The 19,908-nt window shown below is 41.0% G+C and overlaps 1 protein-coding gene across 1 annotated transcript in view; it reads right to left on the bottom strand.

Moving 5' to 3' along the window:
• Window positions 1–19,908, bottom strand: part of MYO16 (myosin XVI) — a 357,599-nt gene that overhangs the window by 46,800 nt on the left and 290,891 nt on the right. The window contains exons 30-32 of the mRNA XM_040336205.1: window positions 18,360–18,600; window positions 16,939–17,249; window positions 14,137–15,285 (exon numbers count right to left, since the gene is read on the bottom strand). Of these exons, the coding sequence (XP_040192139.1) occupies window positions 14,137–15,285; window positions 16,939–17,249; window positions 18,360–18,600 (1,701 nt within the window). The remainder of the gene's footprint in view (window positions 1–14,136; window positions 15,286–16,938; window positions 17,250–18,359; window positions 18,601–19,908) is intronic.

Raw genomic sequence — 19,908 nt, 5'->3', positions numbered from 1 at the left:
ACTTTTTTCCATAGAATTTTGCAACAGAAAAAAAAATGCTATAGATAGCATTTATAACAGACACATTGAATGCCCTTATTCCCTTCCCATAATATTACTAAGGAATGAAAAATACAGTTCAGTCTATAGCATGATAAATACATAATTGCTGATCATCCAAATATGCAACATAGTTACAGTATTCAATGAGTTCAAATTTCAATGTTTGCTATCAGACATAGTAACCATGTATTTTTCTACATATGACTGTATGTGAAATTTACTTCTTTATAATGTCATCAGTGTTGCCAACCGTCAGTATTTTTACTGGCAGCCATTAAAAAACGGGCCAGTAAATGCCAGTAAGAGAAAAGGGTAGCCAGTAAAAAAAGATAAAAAGATGCTTGGCTTGGAACTGCGCATGAGCAGCTCAGGTCTGGAGTCGGTCAAGACCATTCAAGTGCCTGCTACAGTGTGTTTGGGTGGTACCGTCAGGGGGGCGCGTCTGGCAGAGGTGGTGCCTGGGCATGTCGTGTGATGTCATGATGCAAGGGAGCGGATCAGCCAGAGTCTCATTTGCAGGTCTGCGGGATGGGAGCAAGGCAACCCGGGAGCGGGACTGTTTGTGCTGTTTGGACTGCAGTGGACTGAAGAAACCACCTGCCATGAAGAGAGACTGTCACTGTGACTCAGGAGGGGACGTGTTGGTGATCTGTGCTGCTGCACACTGCTCAATTTCATGTGTGTGTGCCTGTCCATTTTAATATCCTGCCCTCCTGAGTCCTGTCCCTGAGCCACTTACTTACTATATTGAAAATAAAATAAGAAATTTGCTGTAGTATCTATCTTAAATCACATTTCTAATTGCATATTGTACTAATTTGTAGCCTAAATATTGAAATTTGCACTTAAAATTGTAATTTTGTAACTTTTGGTAGTGCCAGTAAAAACTTTGCTGTGCCAGTATATTTTGGGTGTCGTGTCAGTACATTTTAATCTGGTAGGTTGGCAACACTGAATGTCATTGACTTATGTAAGTTGACATCATGAATCATACAGTATCCTATTTCTCACATTCAATTTCTTTCATGCATTTCAGGTACTTTACAGAAAGTTTCTATGAAGTAAAAAATCTAAATTAGCAATGTGAAAAGAAGGAAACAACCTCTGATTTCAGGACTGAATATTAAGCCCAGGGCAGAAATGTCACTTGCAGTAAAAGTAAATTATGTTTATGTTCAAGAACTAGCATGAAGCCCAGGAGTAGGGATGAGCTTCGTATTCGAGTCAAACTCATGTTCGACTCGAACATTGTATGTTCGTTCATCGAAATACGGACAAAACGGGTCGTTTGCGCCAAATTCGAGTTACGTTTCACAGACCATAATTCACTGCGGCATCGCTGGCTGATGATTGGCCAAGCATGCACTATGACCCGCATGCTTGGCCAATCACAGCTTGCAAAAAACGGAGAGCCATAATTGGCCAAAGCCAGGGTCGCTTTGGCCAATTATGGCTCAGGGGGTTTAGTACACGCCCCACACTATAAAAGGTCGCCTGCAGGTTAAGAGAGGACAGAGAGAGTGTCATTTTTTTCAGGTAGATAGAGCAGGCAGGCAGGCTAGTCAGTTAATGTTACAGTGTGTAGAGGATATACGTATATACATCCCAGGTGTTGTACATATATTTATACACTGTATAGTTTAGCTAGATCAGTTCTTCCTAATTTACTGGCAGGCAGGTGATTGTGCTAGCTGCAGAATTCTTACGTGGTTTATTGCCTGTGTCCTCTGTACAGTAGTTTGCACCTAAAGCTACTTGGTGTTTACTGGTCGTGTGCTCTGTAGTTTGCACCTAAAGATTCAGGAGCAGTGATTTTAATGATGCTTAAATTAAAAAAATAAATAAATGAAAAATTCCTTTAAATATTGTACCTGCTGGGTGTCTATAGTATAGTATGCCAGTGAAAACGTCTTTAAGAACCCGGGTCTTGCCCAAGGGAACATGTATCAATGGAAAAAAAGTTTTAAAAACCGTATTTTTTTCAGGAGTCCTAAAAAAAAATACATGTTCCCTGGGGCAAGACCCGGGTTCTCAAAGACGTTTTCACAAGCATACTATAGACACCCAACAGGTACAATATTTAAAGGAATTTTTCATTTTTTAAATTTTTTTTTTAAGCATCATTAAAATCACTGCTCCTGAAAAAACGACAGTTTTTAAAACTTTTTTTCCATTGATACATGTTCCCTTGGGCAAGACCCGGGTTCGCAAAGACGTTTTATGACAATAACTTGCATATTAGGCTTTAAAATGAGCACTTTTGAATTAGAACGTTCGAGTCCCATAGACGTCAATGGGGTTCTAAATGTTCGCGCGAACGTTCGGTCTGTTCGAAGGTTCTGGTGCGAACCGAACGGGGGGGTGTTCGGCTCATCCCTACCCAGGAGCCAACAAACAACAATTCCCTATAAACCCTAATTTGTGACAGGTACTTTTTAATGGGTTCATGTACTTTCAGAAAGTGCAGAAGCTTTCATTGTTGGAAATGCCCTATAAAGGGAGAGTTTTGGAGGCCGCCGCAGGTATATGCAGGCATCTCTAGGTTGTTGTGCCTTATATTTGTATTGATTTTTATATTAAATTTTCATGCTGTTTATGTTTAAAAATACATAAATACTGACACTTCAAAACATCTAAAAAATAAATTTTATGGAATTCTAACTTATAATAATACAGGTTCAGTGAAGGAGATTGCTAAATGCTATACATGTACAGTACACACACATAGACAAACAAGGAGAGATTTCCCTGCATAGTATTTCCAAGGTTTACTGGAAGATATACTCTGAGGCCCCATACACACCATAGAATCTATCCGCAGATAAATCCCATCAAATGGGTTTCTGCGGATAGATCCTATGGTGTGTACACGCCAACGGATATTTATCCGCAGAGAAATCTCCCCTGGGATGGATTTCCAGCAGATGGATATTTGCTGACATGCACAACAAATCCATCTGCTGGAATCCATTCCAACGGATGGATCCGCTCGTCTGTACAGACTTACCGGATCCATCCGTCTAAAGGGATTCCCCGCACGCGTCGTAATGATTTGACGCATGCGTGGAATTCCTTATATGACAGCGTCGCGCCCGTCGCCGCGTCATAATAGCGGCGACGGCGCGACACGTCATCGGCAGAGGATTTCAGCGCGGATTTCAATGCGATGGTGTGTACACGCCATCGCATAGAAATCCTCTGAAATCCTCGAGAGGATTTATCCGCGGATACGGTCCGCTGGACCGTATCTGCGGATAAATCCTCTTGTGTGTATGGGGCCTGAGACGTTGTTATCAAATTATCAAGTCAAGTATTAACTTAACTCTAGAAAGAATTGTATGATGGTATATTCTTTGCCAAGCTGTGTCTTCTTAAGAATCTGTCATCAAGGTAATTAGAAATTGTCACGCTCGAAGCAAAATCAATGTATTTCGGAAGACCTGGTTCTAAATGTGGGATTTGCATTGGATTGGATTTGGGACAGCATAAAGATACAGTATATCACAAAAGTGAGTAGACGCCTTACATTTTTGTAAATATTTTATTATGTCTTTTTATGTGACAACACTGAAGACATGACACTTTACTACAATGTAAAGTAGTGAGTGTACTGCTTGTATAACAGTGTAAATTTTCTGTCCCCTCAAAATAACTCAACACAGCCATTAATGTTCAAACCGCTGGCAAGTGAAAATGTCCAAATAGGGCCCAACGTCTTAATATTTTGTGTGGCCACCTATATCTTCCAGCACTGCCCTAACTCTCTTGGGCATGGAGTTCACCAGAGCGTTACAGGTTGCCACTGGAGTCCTCTTCCACTCCTCCATGACAACATCACAGAGCTGGTGGATATTAGAGACCTTGGATCCTCTACCTTCCATTTGAGGATGCCCCACAGTTTAGGTCTGGAGACATGCTTGGCCAGTCTATCATCTTTACCCTCAGCTTCTTTAGCAGGTCAGTGGTCGTCTTGGAGGTGTGTTTGGGGTCATTATAATGTTGAAATACTGCCATGCGGCCCAGTCCAGGGAGGGGATCATGCTCTGCTTCAGTATGTCACAGTACATGTTTGCATTCATGGTTCCCTCAATGAACTGTAGCTCCCCAGCAGTCATGCAGCCCTAGACCATGACACTCCCACCACCATGCTTGACTGTAGGCAAGACACACTTGTCTTTGTACTCCTCACCTGGTTGCCGCCACACACGCTTGACACCATCTGAACCAAATAAGCTTAACTTGATCTCATAAAACCACAGGACATGGTTCCGGTAATCCATGTCCTTAGTCTGCTTCTCTTCAGAAAACTGTTTGCAGGCTTTCTTGTGCATCATCTTTAGAAGAGGCTTCCTTATGGGATGACAGCCATGCAGACCAATTTGATGCAGTGTATGGCGTATGGTCTGAGCACTGACAGGCTGACCCCCCCCCCCCACCCCTTCAACCTCTGCAGCAATTCTGGCAGCACTCATATGTCTATTTCCCAAAGACAACCTCTGGATATGATGCTAAGCACGTGCACTCAGCTTCTTTTATTGACCATGGTGAGGGATGTTCTGAGTGGAACCTGTCCTGTTAAACCACTGTATGGTCCTGGCCACTGTGCTGCAGCTCAGTTTTAGGGTCTTGGAAATCTTCTTATAGCATAGGCCATCTTTATGTAGAGCAACAATATTTTTTTTCAGATCCTCAGAAATTTATTTGCCATGAGGTGCCATGTTGAACTTCCTGTGACCAGTATGACAAAGTGAGAGCGATAACACCAAATTTAACACACCTGCTCCCCATTCACACCTGAGACCTTGTAACGCTAACGAGTCACATGACACCAGGGAGGGAATATGGCCAATTGGGGGTGTACTCACTTTTGTTGCCAGCGGTTTAGACATTAATGGCTGTGTGTTGAGTTATTTTGAGTGGACAGCAAATTTACACTCTTTATACAGCTGTATACTCACTACTTTACATTGCAGCAAAGTGTAATTTATTGTTGTCATGTTGTCACATGAAAAGATATAATAAAATATTTACAAAGATGTGAGGGGTGTACTCATTTTTGTGAGATACTGTACCTACTGTATAAACAATCAAGTCGGCACAAGAAGGGGATGTATAAGACTCGTTGCCACTGATTTTTTGTTTTTTTGAAACTTTCTATTTCAACAACAGTAGTGTAAAAATATGTATGACAAAGACTAAAATTAGAAGGCTAAAACTACATTTAACAATTCAAATCTCTGGAAGGTTTAATAGTTTGTTGTCATAGAACACTAAACTACAGAGGGCTTAAAGCGGAATTTCAGGCATTTATAAAATGTCAAGTAAATGTCATCGGAGTAAAAGAGAACATGTTCTCTATCTAAACTCCGATGGAATTCATTGGAATTTCCAAAGGAATTACTCCGATGGGGCATACAGGGAGTGCAGAATTATTAGGCAAGTTGTATTTTTGAGGATTCATTTTATTATTGAACAACAACCATGTTCTCAATGAACCCAAAAAACTCATTAATATCAAAGCTGAATATTTTTGGAAGTAGTTTTTAGTTTGTTTTTAGTTTTAGCTATTTTAGGGGGATATCTGTGTGTGCAGGTGACTATTACTGTGCATAATTATTAGGCAACTTAACAAAAAAAATATATATACCCATTTCAATTATTTATTTTTACCAGTGAAACCAATAACACATCTCAACATTCACAAATATACATTTCTGACATTCAAAAACAAAACAAAAACAAATCAGTGACCAATATAGCCACCTTTCTTTGCAAGGACACTCAAAAGCCTGCCATCCATGGATTCTGTCAGTGTTTTGATCTGTTCACCATCAACATTGCGTGCAGCAGCAACCACAGCCTCCCAGACACTGTTCAGAGAGGTGTACTGTTTTCCCTCCTTGTAAATCTCACATTTGATGATGGACCACAGGTTCTCAATGGGGTTCAGATCAGGTGAACAAGGAGGCCATGTCATTAGTTTTTCTTCTTTTATACCCTTTCTTGCCAGCCACGCTGTGGAGTACTTGGACGCGTGTGATGGAGCATTGTCCTGCATGAAAATCATGTTTTTCTTGAAGGATGCAGACTTCTTCCTGTACCACTGCTTGAAGAAGGTGTCTTCCAGAAACTGGCAGTAGGACTGGGAGTTGAGCTTGACTCCATCCTCAACCCGAAAAGGCCCCACAAGCTCATCTTTAATGATACCAGCCCAAACCAGTACTCCACCTCCACCTTGCTGGCGTCTGAGTCGGACTGGAGCTCTCTGCCCTTTACCAATCCAGCCACGGGCCCATCCATCTGGCCCATCAAGACTCACTCTCATTTCATCAGTCCATAAAACCTTAGAAAAATCAGTCTTGAGATATTTCTTGGCCCAGTCTTGACGTTTCAGCTTGTGTGTCTTGTTCAGTGGTGGTCGTCTTTTAGCCTTTCTTACCTTGGCCATGTCTCTGAGTATTGCACACCTTGTGCTTTTGGGCACTCCAGTGATGTTGCAGCTCTGAAATATGGCCAAACTGGTGGCAAGTGGCATCTTGGCAGCTGCACGCTTGACTTTTCTCAGTTCATGGGCAGTTATTTTGCGCCTTGGTTTTTCCACACGCTTCTTGCGACCCTGTTGACTATTTTGAATGAAACGCTTGATTGTTCGATGATCACGCTTCAGAAGCTTTGCAATTTTAAGAGTGCTGCATCCCTCTGCAAGATATCTCACTATTTTTGACTTTTCTGAGCCTGTCAAGTCCTTCTTTTGACCCATTTTGCCAAAGGAAAGGAAGTTGACTAATAGTTATGCACACCTGATATAGGGTGTTGATGTCATTAGACCACACACCTTCTCATTACAGAGATGCACATCACCTAATATGCTTAATTGGTAGTAGGCTTTCGAGCCTATACAGCTTGGAGTAAGACAACATGCATAAAGAGGATGATGTGGTCAAAATACTAATTTGCCTAATAATTCTGCACTCCCTGTACACACGGTCGGAATTTACGATGGAAAAATTCTGATCGTGTGTACGGGGCTTAGGTCTTTAGATTTGCCATTTTTGTTGTGTTTTTAGAGTTTTCTTTTATTACACTGATCAACAGAAATAGACTATTTATTCTAAAGTGAAAATATATCTCTGCAAAGTAATTTTAAATACAATGAAAAATCATAGAGAATGCAAAGGCATATGTTTCACATATCTAGACACTGAAAATGTCCCCCATTTCGCTTTGGAAAACTGCCAAAGCTTTGTCAGGTCGCATAGGGATTGTGAGAGAATAGTATTTTTCAATCCAGCCACATATTTCATATTGGATTGAGCTCTGGACTCTGACTTGGCTATTCCAGGACATTAGCATTGGTATTACTAAAGTATATATAGAGCCATGCATTTTTTTTTTCAGTTTTGGATAAAGTATGGAATGATTAAAAGCCCTGTCATGTTATTTTTTGCCATGTGCCCCATTGGCAAGATTTCCCTTCAAAGTGAGAGAAATACTGCTCTTGTACATTTGTCACCCGAACAGGTTTAGCCTCACATGTTCTGGTGACAACTTCAAAATGTTCAATTTCCTCTTTCTGTTTTGGTGACAGTGGCCACTAGGATAAAAAAGGGGTGTGAATCATAGATTATTCTTCTAACTTGACTTCAGATTCTCTTATGCCTTGTACACACGGTCAGACTTTTGCCCATGCAAAAGTCCGCCATGAGTCCGTAGACGGAAAGATAGAGAACAGGTTCTCTATCTAAGGTCCATCGGACTTCCGACAAAAAAGTCAGATGGAGGCTACACACGGCCGGACTTTCTGAGAAAAAAAGCCTGTCTGACTTTTTTTCTCAAAAAGTACAGCCATGTGTACGAGGCATCAGGAGTTTTTTTTTTCATTTAAAAACTAATGTCATGTGTGTTTCAGTAGACAATGGATTTCATTTTGTTTTCCCCCCATAAAGCTGCAACTGGTGGTGTAGCCAGGCAACAGTTGTATGCATAGTCTAACCCAGTGGTTCTCAACCTAAGTCCTCAAGTACCCCCAACAGGCCATGTTTTGGGAACTTCCCTTATGCCGCATACACACCATCACTTTATGTGATGAAAAAAAACATTTTCTGTGAAGTAAAAAGTGACGTTTTTGAAACTTCAATTTTCAAAGACGAAGTTGCCTACACACCATCGTTTTTCTCACAATGTTCTAGCAAAGCGAGGTTACGTTTCTCACGTTTTTCCATTGAAGCTCGCTTCATAAGTAGCTTCTGGGCATGCGCGGGTGAAAAAACGTCGTTTTAAACGACGTTTTTTGCTACACACGGTCAATTTCTGTGAAGTAAAAGTTGACGTTTTGAAAAACGACACATAAAATTGAAGCATGCTTCAATTTTTTTGGGTCGTTTTTCACAAGACATAAAACGACGTTTTCCCCCACACACAGTCATTTAAAGTGACGTTTTTAAAAACGTCATTTTTTTTCATCACATAAAGTGATGGTGTGTACGCGGCATTAGATAAAATAGCTCTTATCAATACAAAGTCATTTATATTGCTTTAAGGAAGCTGTGCAAAGTGAAGGAAAACCTTAAAACATGGCCCTTTACTTGAGGACTGAGATTGCTAACTACTGGTCTAACCAATTTCAGCCATATAGGTCTATAATTCTTTCAGGAATTTCACAGGTCTTTTTATTGCCTCCTTCACCAGCCTCCTTATTTTAGTGATTCCTTACTTTACTTAATACCTTACCATCTGTTCTTTACAGATTTAGAGTTGTGCCATACTCTTTCCACCTCTTAACTATACCACACTCTTTCCACCCCTTAACTATGCCACACTCTTTCCATCCCTTAACTAGCGATTTAACTGAATTGCAAGGTTTATTTGATGTTTTGAAAATGTTCTGTTATTCAGTTTTGTACTTTTTAATCAGATCTTCACATAGATATGCTTGATGTGTTCTTCATTGTGTAGACTATACCTTAATTCTGACTCACCAGAAGGTGGACTTTAACCACTTAAGGACCTTGCCTGTTTTTCAGATTTGGTGTTTACAAGATTAAAACAGTTTTTTTTTGCTAGAAAATTACTTAAAACTCCCAAACATTATATATATATATTTTTTTTTCTAACACCCTAGAGAATAAAATGGCGGTCATTGCAATACTTTTTGTCACACCGTATTTGCGCAGCGGTCTTACAAGCGCATTTTTTTTGGAAAAAAAAAACACTTTTTTGAATTAAAAAATAAGACAACAGTAAAGTTAGCCCAATTTTTTTTATATTGTGAAAGATAATGTTACGCTGAGTAAAATGATACCCAACATGTTACGCTTCAAAATTGCGCCCGCTCGTGGAATGGCGTCAAACTTTTAACCTTAAAAGTCTCCATAGGCGATGTTTAAAAAATTCTATAGGTTGCATATTTTGAGTTACAGGGGAGGTCTATGGCTAGAATTATTTCTCTCACTCTAACGATCGCGGTGATACCGCATTTGTGTGGTTTGAACACCGTTTTCATATGCGGCGCTACTCACGTATGCGTTCGCTTCTGCGCGCGAGCTCGTTGGGACGGGCGCTTTAAACATTTTTTTTTTCTTATTTATTTTTATTTATTTTATTAATTTTATTTATACATTTTTACACAAAAAAAAATATTTAGACTAAAATGCAAAAAAGATAAAAAATAAAGATAAGATGGATATCTCGGTTGTGGCAGCAGCTGCTGTTACCGAGATATCCATCTTTAAAGTACCGACGTATATGTACATGAGCGGGTCCTTAAGTGGTTAAGATCCAACTTTTGGTGAGTCAGAATCAAGGTTAATGTGTATTTATACTAAAATCACTGGAAACCCTTTAACTACATACAATGATCTCAGTTTAACTAACTATGTATCTATGGAAAAGAATTGTAGCTGTGCCATTTGAAAGGAAGATGTATTCTTATAACATCAGTTATTAAGTGTTTTAATTGTAATACATTTAAACTATTTTGCAGAGATCTTTTTTTACTTTCCCACTTACAAGTTTGTGTCTACTGATCTGAGCAAACAAAATATTAAATCCAATGTGAGTCAATGAGGTGTATTTAACAATGATTGAAAGAGAAATGAGACCAGCATTTACCCATTTACAACCATTTTCCACATTCTCCACATGTTCCACATACTCTGTATCAATAACAATGTTTTTCTGCTTATTTTAAACAGGATTCACCTTGTTCTATTACCATTTTTGCCTATATTTGGCCATAATCCAATCTGGAAAGGTAAACATTAGTTAATAAAATAATAAAGGATATTTTTTAGTGTGCTGTGGTTTTATTGGTTATGACTAAGCAAAGAAATTTGTGAAACGCGTCAACCGTGCTCTCCTCCATGTGTGTCATGATGCTGTGGTGAAAATATTTTTTGATGTTGGATGATTTTATGCAATAAAGCGTTTTCCTTGCATTCTAGAGTGCAGTGATTCAATTTGCTATTGGATTACAATTATTCTCAATTTATGGTATAGAAATGTGTTTATACAGTTTCAGAACCATGGATAGCAGTCATTAGCAAGTGAATAAATGAGGGCACAAGTTTTCAAGGAAGTCAGGGGTTTCAAGAAATTGATGAATGTCACATTTGTATGGCTCACCATCTCTTTAGAGGGGAAGCATTTTTTGTATCTCAGATATAGGTCATGGGGACCCTTGGGAGACAAAGTGATAAAGTCAAATTTTGTTGCCAACTAGGTGTTGCCAGTTTTGCATGCAGGGGATAAATAGGGGTTCCCTATGACTGGTGTCATTAGTGAGGTATATAAATGAGAGAGACAAAAAAAGTGAATCACTTGTACTACCTTTAGTGTAGTGCCTATCAGACATGAAAGTTAAAAATCTATGTAAGGCTGACAGAGGGATGATGAAGGCTTCCTGTTCTTTAGCTACTCATTTGTTAAACGTGGCATGTTTGCAGCAGTCAAATATTCGGGCAAGGTGTATGGCTTGATTATAGTGCACATAGTCTTGAAATCCAAGTCCCCTTGCCAAGCAAAGTATGTAGTGTGTTATGCTGAATGTTTTCTTATTTTTGCCCCCCCCCCAAAAAAAAATGTATTAATTAATTTTTAACAGAGTGGATACAAGTAGGATGTATTGTGATCGCTGAGGATTTGAAGCATTAAGGGGCATTATATTAATTTGCAGCATGTTGCCTTTGTCTCACTAAGTATATATCTCCATTTTCTATCTTTTAAGATCTTGTCTTATTGATGTTAAGGGAGGGGAAGTTCACCTGAAAAATGGCTGAAAATGCCAGGGTGACATGGACTCCAAGGTATTGCATTTTGTTTCTGAGTTGCCATATTAAAGTGGAAGTTTGAAAGTATTAGGTGAGAATATTAATGTTCAGCAATTTAAATTCAGAAGGATTGATTTTGTAATTTAACAGGCTGGTATATTCCTCCAACACACTGGGCTCATCCAGCCGATCAGTCTAGATAAAAATATAGAACGAAACCTGTAAAGTCTGGTGTAATGATTCATAGATGCACCTGCAAAAGTGTATATGGAGCAGAGGGGCTATCTCAACATAAATTCAACCATTATTCATTTTGTGTTTGGCACAAAGCATCTGAAAAGCATCTACAGCCAGCCATACATGTCTATCCAGCTTGTAAACATTTTATTAACCCCGCCTTCCTGAACATTGGTGGGAAATACTCAGCACACTAGGTCTGGGATACAGATCATGGGCCAGATCCTCAAAAGAGATACTCCGACTTAACTGCTGTTCAGTCTGTGTGTAACTTTGGAAACGATCCTCAAAAGGCTTTTTCCAAAGTTAGACAGAAGATCCGGCATGTGTAATTGAATTACACTGCCGAATCTTAGGATGCAGTACCGCATCCGCCGCTGGGGGCATTTCGAGTCGAAATGCCGTTGCTAGTATGCAAATTAGCACTTAAGGCGATCCACAAAGCTTTCTAGCTTCCTTTTTGCGCCGTAAGTGTTATTTTGCAAGTGTAAAATTAGGGCTGGTTCTACAAAGTGTAAACTAGTCACACCTTGTAAAAGCCCATTCCAGCGACGGCATTTGGTATGCTTTCCCGAGGGAGAACTCCACGGCAATTTGTAAAAACAAAACCGGCATGGGTTCCCCCCCAGGAGCATACCAGGCCCTTAGGTCTGGTATGGGTTGTAAGGGGACCCCCCCTACGCCGAAAAATCGACGTAGGGGTCCCCCTACAATCCATACCAGACCCGTATCCAAAGCACGCTACCCGGCCGGCCAGGAATGGGAGTGGGGACGAGCGAGCGCCCCCCCCCTCCTGAGCCGTGCCAGGCCGCATGCCCTCAACATGGGGGGGTTGGGTGCTCTGGGGCAGGGGGGCGCACTGCGGGCCCCCCCACCCCAGAGCATCCTGTCCCCATGTTGATGAGGACAGGACCTCTTCCCGACAACCCTTGCCATTGGTTGTCGGGGTCTGCGGGCGGAGGCTTATCGGAATCTGGGAGTCCCCTTTAATAAGGGGGCCCCCAGATACCGGCCCCCCACCCTAAGTGAATGGATATGGGGTACATCGTACCCCTATCCATTCACCTGGAGGCAAAAAGTAAAAGTTAATAAACACACAACACAAGGCTTTTTAAAATATTTTATTTTTCTGCTCCGGAGGCCCCCCCTGTCTTCGTTATTAGCTCAATTAGCAGGGGGGGCTTCATCTTCCACTCTCCGGGGGTCTTCTCCGCTCTCCGGGGGGGGTTTCTTCTTCCGCTCTCCGGGGGGGCTTCTCCGGACTCCGGGGGGGGCTTCTCCGGACTCCGGGGGGCTTCTTCCATCTTCTCCCCTCTTCCGCTCTTGACTCGGCGAACCATCATTACAGCGACAACAGGCGACGAGTCAACATCGGAAGAGGGGAGAAGAACAGAAGAGAAGATGACGTCACAGAAGACCGCGCCGGCTGCCTGTTTGAAATCGAGCTAACACACAAACATAGCAGGCAGCCAGCGCTGAAGAAGAAGGCACCGGAGAGCTGCAGAAGAACCGGGGTTCGCCGAGTCAAGAGCGGAAGAGGGGAGAAGATGGAAGAAGCCCCCCGGAGTCCGGAGAAGCCCCCCCTGGAGTCCGGAGAAGCCCCCCCGGAGAGCGGAAGAAGAAACCCCCCCCGGAGAGTGGAGAAGACCCCCGGAGAGTGGAAGAAGAAGCCCCCCCTGCTAATTGAGCTAATAACGAAGACAGGGGGGGCCTCCGGAGCAGAAAAATAAAATATTTTAAAAAGCCTTGTGTTGTGTGTTTATTAACTTTTACTTTTTGCCTCCAGGTGAATGGATAGGGGTACGATGTACCCCATATCCATTCACTTAGGGTGGGGGGCCGGTATCTGGGGGCCCCCTTATTTGAGGGGACTCCCAGATTCCGATAAGCCTCCGCCCGCAGACCCCGACAACCAATGGCAAGGGTTGTCGGGAAGAGGTCCTGTCCTCATCAACATGGGGACAGGGTGCTCTGGGGTGGGGGGGCCCGCAGTGCGCCCCCCTGCCCCAGAGCACCCAACCCCCCCATGTTGAGGGCATGCGGCCTGGCACGGCTCAGGAGGGGGGGGGGCGCTCGCTCGTCCCCACTCCCATTCCTGGCCGGCCGGGTAGCGTGCTTTGGATACGGGTCTGGTATGGATTGTAGGGGGACCCCTACGTCGATTTTTCGGCGTAGGGGGGTCTCCTTACAACCCATAACAGACCTAAGGGCCTGGTATGCTCCTGGGGGGTGAACCCATGTCGGTTTTTTTTAAATTAAAGAGTTAACACTGACTAAAAGAATTGCTAATAGAATATACAGTACAATATAAAAATATAATTTACCACGGCAAACGATACATTATCAGGGCTAGATTTGTGTCACTTGAGCCTGAAGGCACACAACCAATGGCACATAAAGAAACTACAAACATTGGAGAAAACTATAGAAAAAATTATTTAGGTATTTTGCTTTATATGACAAATTAAACCTGACTATCTGTATTGCACAACTGCTGCATATTTTTTTGGGGGAATCAGTCTTGTAGTGTCAAATAAAGTGCATTAATATCAACATTTTACAAAAAAAAGTCACTGTATTTCTTTCATACCTTCCAGCTCACGAATTTTCCTGCCAGCTGCAGATTTTCTCAGTAAACTCCTCCCTGAGTTAAAGAGGGTTGTTAACTCATCCAGAGGACTTGTCACATTGCTAATGTTGGTTACACTGGCTGGAAACACAGAAGGAGATTTAGTTTGAATAGTCCTTGGAATTTTTACTGGTGAAGAAAAGGGCAATTTGGTCACTGTGCTAGAAGAAGTATCAGTTACAGAAGGACTAGGTCTACAAAGTGTTTTTAGAGTATCTGTATGAAGAGACCTCTTTGCAGAATTAACTAACAAGGCATATGGGGTCTCAGTAGGAAAAGTAAAGTGTGTAGTCGAACTGTAAGGAGCTGAGGTTGGTTGCTGTGGAGGCGTAGAAGGTGGGGACATCTTGCTTGTAACACAAAGTGCACTCTGTGCTGGTGATGATGGTCTTTCACTGTCCCCTTTTTGATATTTTGCACATTGAGGAGATATTGGACTTGGACATTCCGACTGTATAGAAAAGTTTATGTTTGTTTCAAGTACAGGAAGTTTTATTACTTCTAATGGAGTCAAGGGGGACTCATCAGATGCAGGAGAACAAGTAACTGGGGCAGGAGGAAATACCAGTAGAGGAGGTCGATGAGCAAGGAGGTTTGGAAATGGAGCTGGTATGTCATATGTTTCCCTGCACTGGCCATCCACTTTTTTACTTATGGCACAGCCATCAACTAAGTTCATATTTGACAAAAAAGTTTGTGAGAGACTGGTCTGCACAGTGTTTCTATTTATCTGATCAGGATTGAAATATTTCATCTCCTCATATACAGCTTCTCCTTGTTCTGGACTGCAGGCTTCGGGTGGGCAACTCTTCTTAGCATTACCAACCATTTCAATATACACAGGTTCATTATCATCTTCATCCTGTGACATATATACAGATAACATCCCTGGATGTGGTCCATCTGCAGAGGCAGCTCTTTGCATGGTTCCCATATCCCGACTGCATTTTCTCACTAGCACACTTAATGATTTCACTTCACCAAATCTATGGACAGATATTTCCTCATAGGAGCCACTCAGCTTTGTATTGGGACTTCTCTTTGGTTTTGGCGGTGGAATTTTTTTCATGGTGCTGTAATCATCACTATGCGGTCTTGGCCGATAGAGAGCTAAAACAGGAAAACAATATACTAGTTTAAGAAAGAGGGAGAAAGAGAATAAAAAGAATAGGATAACATAAACGATAGAACAAAAAGAGAAGAACAGAGGGGGTAAGAAAGAAGGGGGAGGAGAATAGAGTGTGAAGAGAGGGATGGGAAGAAAAGGAAAAGAAAGAAGGAGAGAAAAAAAGGAAGACAGGGAGGAGGAGAAGAGGGAATGGAAGAGAGGACGGATGATAAGCAAACCTTAAAACATATATTAAAGTGTGTCTAAACCCAAAACTTTTTTTTTAATAAAGTGGTGCTACCTAAGAACCCCTGTTAAGTTTTTACTGCTGTCTGTATTCCAACTAGGGAAACTCACTCCATTTGTCATGTTGGCCACAATTAGGGGGATATAAAGTAATGGGAAAACCCAGAACTTTGAGTTATGCCCTGTACACACGATCGGATATCTGATGGAATCTAATCCAATGATTTTTTCGTCGGATATCCGATGAAGCTGACTTTCATTAGTCTTGCCTACACACCATCAGTCAAAAATCCGACTGTGTCCAACGCGGTGACATAAAACACTATGACGTGCTGAGAAAAATTAAGTTCAATGCTTCTGAGCATGCGTCGACTTCATTCTGAGCATGCGTGGATTTTTCTCCGATGGAGTTCCACACAGACAATCGTTTTTTTCTATCAGTTTTTTATCCATAGGAAAATTTTAAAACATGTTCTATTTTTTTCATCGGTTTGGAAAACAAACCGATGGGGCCCACACACGATCAGTTTGTCCGTTGAAAACAGTCCAACAGGGCTTTACAGAATAGGAGAAAAAGGGAAAACTTCCGATTGGGACATTTGTTCCTGCGACAACAGACTAAAGCCGTGTACACACGATTGGTTTGTCCGATGAAAACAGACCGATGGACTGTTTTCATGGGACAAACCGATCGTGTATGGGCCCCATCGGTCTTTTTGCCATCCGGGGAAAAAAAAAGAACATGTTTTACATTTTTCCTATAGATAAAAAACCGACAGAAAAATACGATCGTCTGTGTGGAACTACATCGGAGAAAAATCCACGCATGCTCAGAATCAAGTCGACGCATGCTCAGAAGCATTGAACTTCCTTTTTGTCAGCACGTCGTAGTGTTTTACGTCACCGCGTTTTGGCACGGTCAGATTTTTGACTGATGGTGTGTAGGCAAGACTGATGAAAGTCAGCTTCATCGGATATCCAATGAAAAAATCCATCGGATTAGATTCCATCAGATATCGGATCATGTGTACAGGGCTTTAGAGGGAATTTTTACTACTTTAGGGAAATCTCCTCTCATTTCTTGTTGGCTGTAAAAGGCAGGACGCAAAGACAAATCTCCTAAAAGAGACACAGATTAAAAAAAAAACTGAAAGTGGGTATTAATTATACTATACTATATCCAAACCACTCTTCCAGTCAAATCTTACCCCAACTCTTTCATTATATGCATACTTGAAAAGCAACTTCTCAAATAATTACATTAATTTCAAATGAACATTTTATTGTTCTAAAACAAACATAAATCGTGTAACAACAACATACATTGCGTTCAGTAGTTTTAATTGTAACTATTGATGCTACATGACTGCTTGTGCTGTATATACTTAAAAGTCCATAATAGTTCTCACCATCATTATCAAGATCCTTAGCTGCAGCAATAAGACACGCGCTAACAGCTTCATAAGAAGCACTTAATCTTGTAGTAGGGTTTCTCTTTGGTTTCGGAGGAGGTTGTTTTCGAGGTGACTGTAGATTACCACTGTCATCTAAACTTAAAACTGTGTGCAGAGACATGGATCTGCCAGATGTTCCAGGTGCAGACTGTGCCAAGCTACCCACACTTAGTGGAATTGTAATGGAATCTGAATGAAACAAGTTAGGTGTAGAACGGTATCCTCCAAAGGTGCTTTTCAACATCCTTTTACCCATGTCTTCATTTCTAAAATAAAGAGAATTTCCAATGGTATTGCTTACAAAACTTTAGAATTTAATTCTGGCAAACAGCTAACTAGACAGATAAACTACACAGTCAAGTCAAGCTCTGGCATGCCACTTGACTGCACTGGTTGCTAGAATTGCTGGCCATCTGGTGCCTAGCAACCAGTGACATCAGCGGCCACCCCAGAATTCAGAGCATGCCGCGGCCACCCCAGCATTTATAGCGTGCCGCCTACGTGGCTAGAAAACTAGATCGGCTCCACCCACCTCTGTCATCTTCAGACTCAGACAGCGTAGCACGTCGCAGGTCACCATCTTAATTGTTAGGGCCCCAATGCATTTCTTTGCCCGGGGGCCCATGATGCTATGAAGATGGCACTGCCCTCAGGGACATGTAACAAATTAAGAAATTATTTTAAAAATTGAATTTGGTGATGAGCAGGGATTTTATTAATGCTTAATAAATATTATTCATAATTAATAGTAATAATGCTAAATAACATGCCTAGGGGATGCTGTGAACCTGTCTGTGAAGTGACAAAGCTTTGCAATGTATACAACCTACTACAGAAACAATTACATTTACGAAGAAATAAAGTGTGTTAAAATTTCCAGCAAAATTACAGCTTACGCTAATTTGTTCTGTTTGTAAACAACATGCAAACTTGACCAAATTGCAAGTGCCAAATCCAAATACCAATGAAGTCAATGGGAGCCGAATAATACAAAGCAGTAATTTCTGTATCTTTTTTTAAGCCAAATCTTATTTAATACTGATTATCCCCAAATTTCCAAGAGATTCTGTAGGCAGTGATATGGATATAATGAAACTCTAGAATACAATTTCAGTAGAGGCATTGCTGTAACATTTAAATTAAAGAAAAGGTGAACCAATGAAAATGTCTTTGATGCTTGCCTTGTATATTAGAAATGACTTGTCATAATTGCCAAACTAAAATATGGGCATATCCTTACAATGTGCTTGGAGGTCAAGCAGCCACATTTCAGATAAACTGATTTTCAAATTTTCAGATTTACGAAGAGCAAATAAATCTTCTTCTTTATTTTTATCTACATTTATTGTGTTCTTTCATATCCTGTAACCATTTACCTGTTAGGATTGTCTTCCTTATCCAAATCCGGTACTGTTGTGTTGCTAGCCACCTCTGAATCAGAGCAAAGTCTGTCTTTTTCTCGAAAAATGTCAGCTGCATTTTGGATAACCAGTGAATTGTAGGTTTGTTGCCCCGTCTGCTCTACAGACAGAAGGAAGTCTTCTATGCAAGTAACTTCATTTTGTTTAATATTCATTCTATGCCGCAGCTGATGACGAGCTAAAAACATCCTTATAACTAATGTAAAAAAAAAAAAAAAAAAAAAAATTAGAACTCAATGATACTTACTAGTGTTGTCCTTTACATTTAACATGTCTACATGTGGCCTGCTTCTGCTACACAGTATCAGTCAGCAGGTTCACATAGCCTTGCTGAGGAAAGAAAGAGTCTGCATTAAAAATATCAATACAATACCAAATAAAAAATACTAAAATATTGATAATATCGATAGGATGATATTTGTCAGTGTATGCAATGAACCTATAACCAGTGATTTGATCCTCAACAAGATTAAGAAGTATATATAAGGCAGATCTGGAGAGACTCGCACAGTTTTCCTAAAAGGCAACCAAAATTTAAACAGAACTCCAGTCTACAGAAATGTATGTTTTAATACTACCTCCTGTATGTTGAGCAGCTTTCTTACCTACTTTCCACATTTATCTAATGGTTTTCTACTTCAAAATGGAGAGAAAAGTCACTTGACCATCCTTGGTCTTCTCATCCTGCTGTGCATTGGCATGTGAGATGGGTCAGGTAGAGCCAGCACATCACTGCAGTAATGCCTACTCAACACCGATTGACATTTAGCAGACATCATGCCCATCTAAACTAATATATACAGCCTTGCTTAAATTTGAACAGTAGACGACAGTAAACCAGATGCTGTGTGTTACATTTGTTTGCAGTACAGATCACATTGCACAGTACAAGACACTAGTCTAAACTTCCCTTACATACACCTTTCTGTTCCTGTATAAGTTGCTAAAAAGCATACAATATCACCTCATACAGTAAGGCCTCATACACACGATAGGTTAACCAGAGGACAACGGTCTGATGGACCGTTTTCATCGGTCAAAACCGCTAGTGTGTGGGCCCCATAGGTTATTTAACCATTGGTTAAAAAAAAGCCAACTTGCTTTAAATTTAACCAATGGATTCCTAACCGATGGGAAAAAAAACGATCGTTAGTAGGCACAACCATCGGTTAAAAATCAACGCATGCTCAGAATCAAGTCGACGCATGCTTGGAAGCAAGACCGTTCTCATCGGATGGACTGATCGTGTGCACGAGGCTTTAGAAGCACAGCAAGTCAGTTCTACTCACTGAGAAGCAATATTGCATTCACATTTGGAAAGCAACACAACAATGTATAAAAAAATATCCTAGGCCCCAGGTTTAGTATGCACAGGGGGTGGGATCTGCAATAACTGTTTCTATCCAGATGAAACGAGCTCTATGGAAATGTTGTGCACCACATAGGACACAACAGCAGAGATTAATATCCTCTAAAGCCCTGGGGGCATGTCCAAGATACTGAG

Source organism: Rana temporaria, chromosome 2, assembly GCF_905171775.1.
Source record: "Rana temporaria chromosome 2, aRanTem1.1, whole genome shotgun sequence".
Classification (NCBI taxonomy): Eukaryota; Metazoa; Chordata; class Amphibia; order Anura; family Ranidae; genus Rana; species Rana temporaria.
The sequence above is the reverse complement of the archived record's forward strand: the minus strand, read 5'-3'. Positions and strand labels throughout refer to the sequence as shown.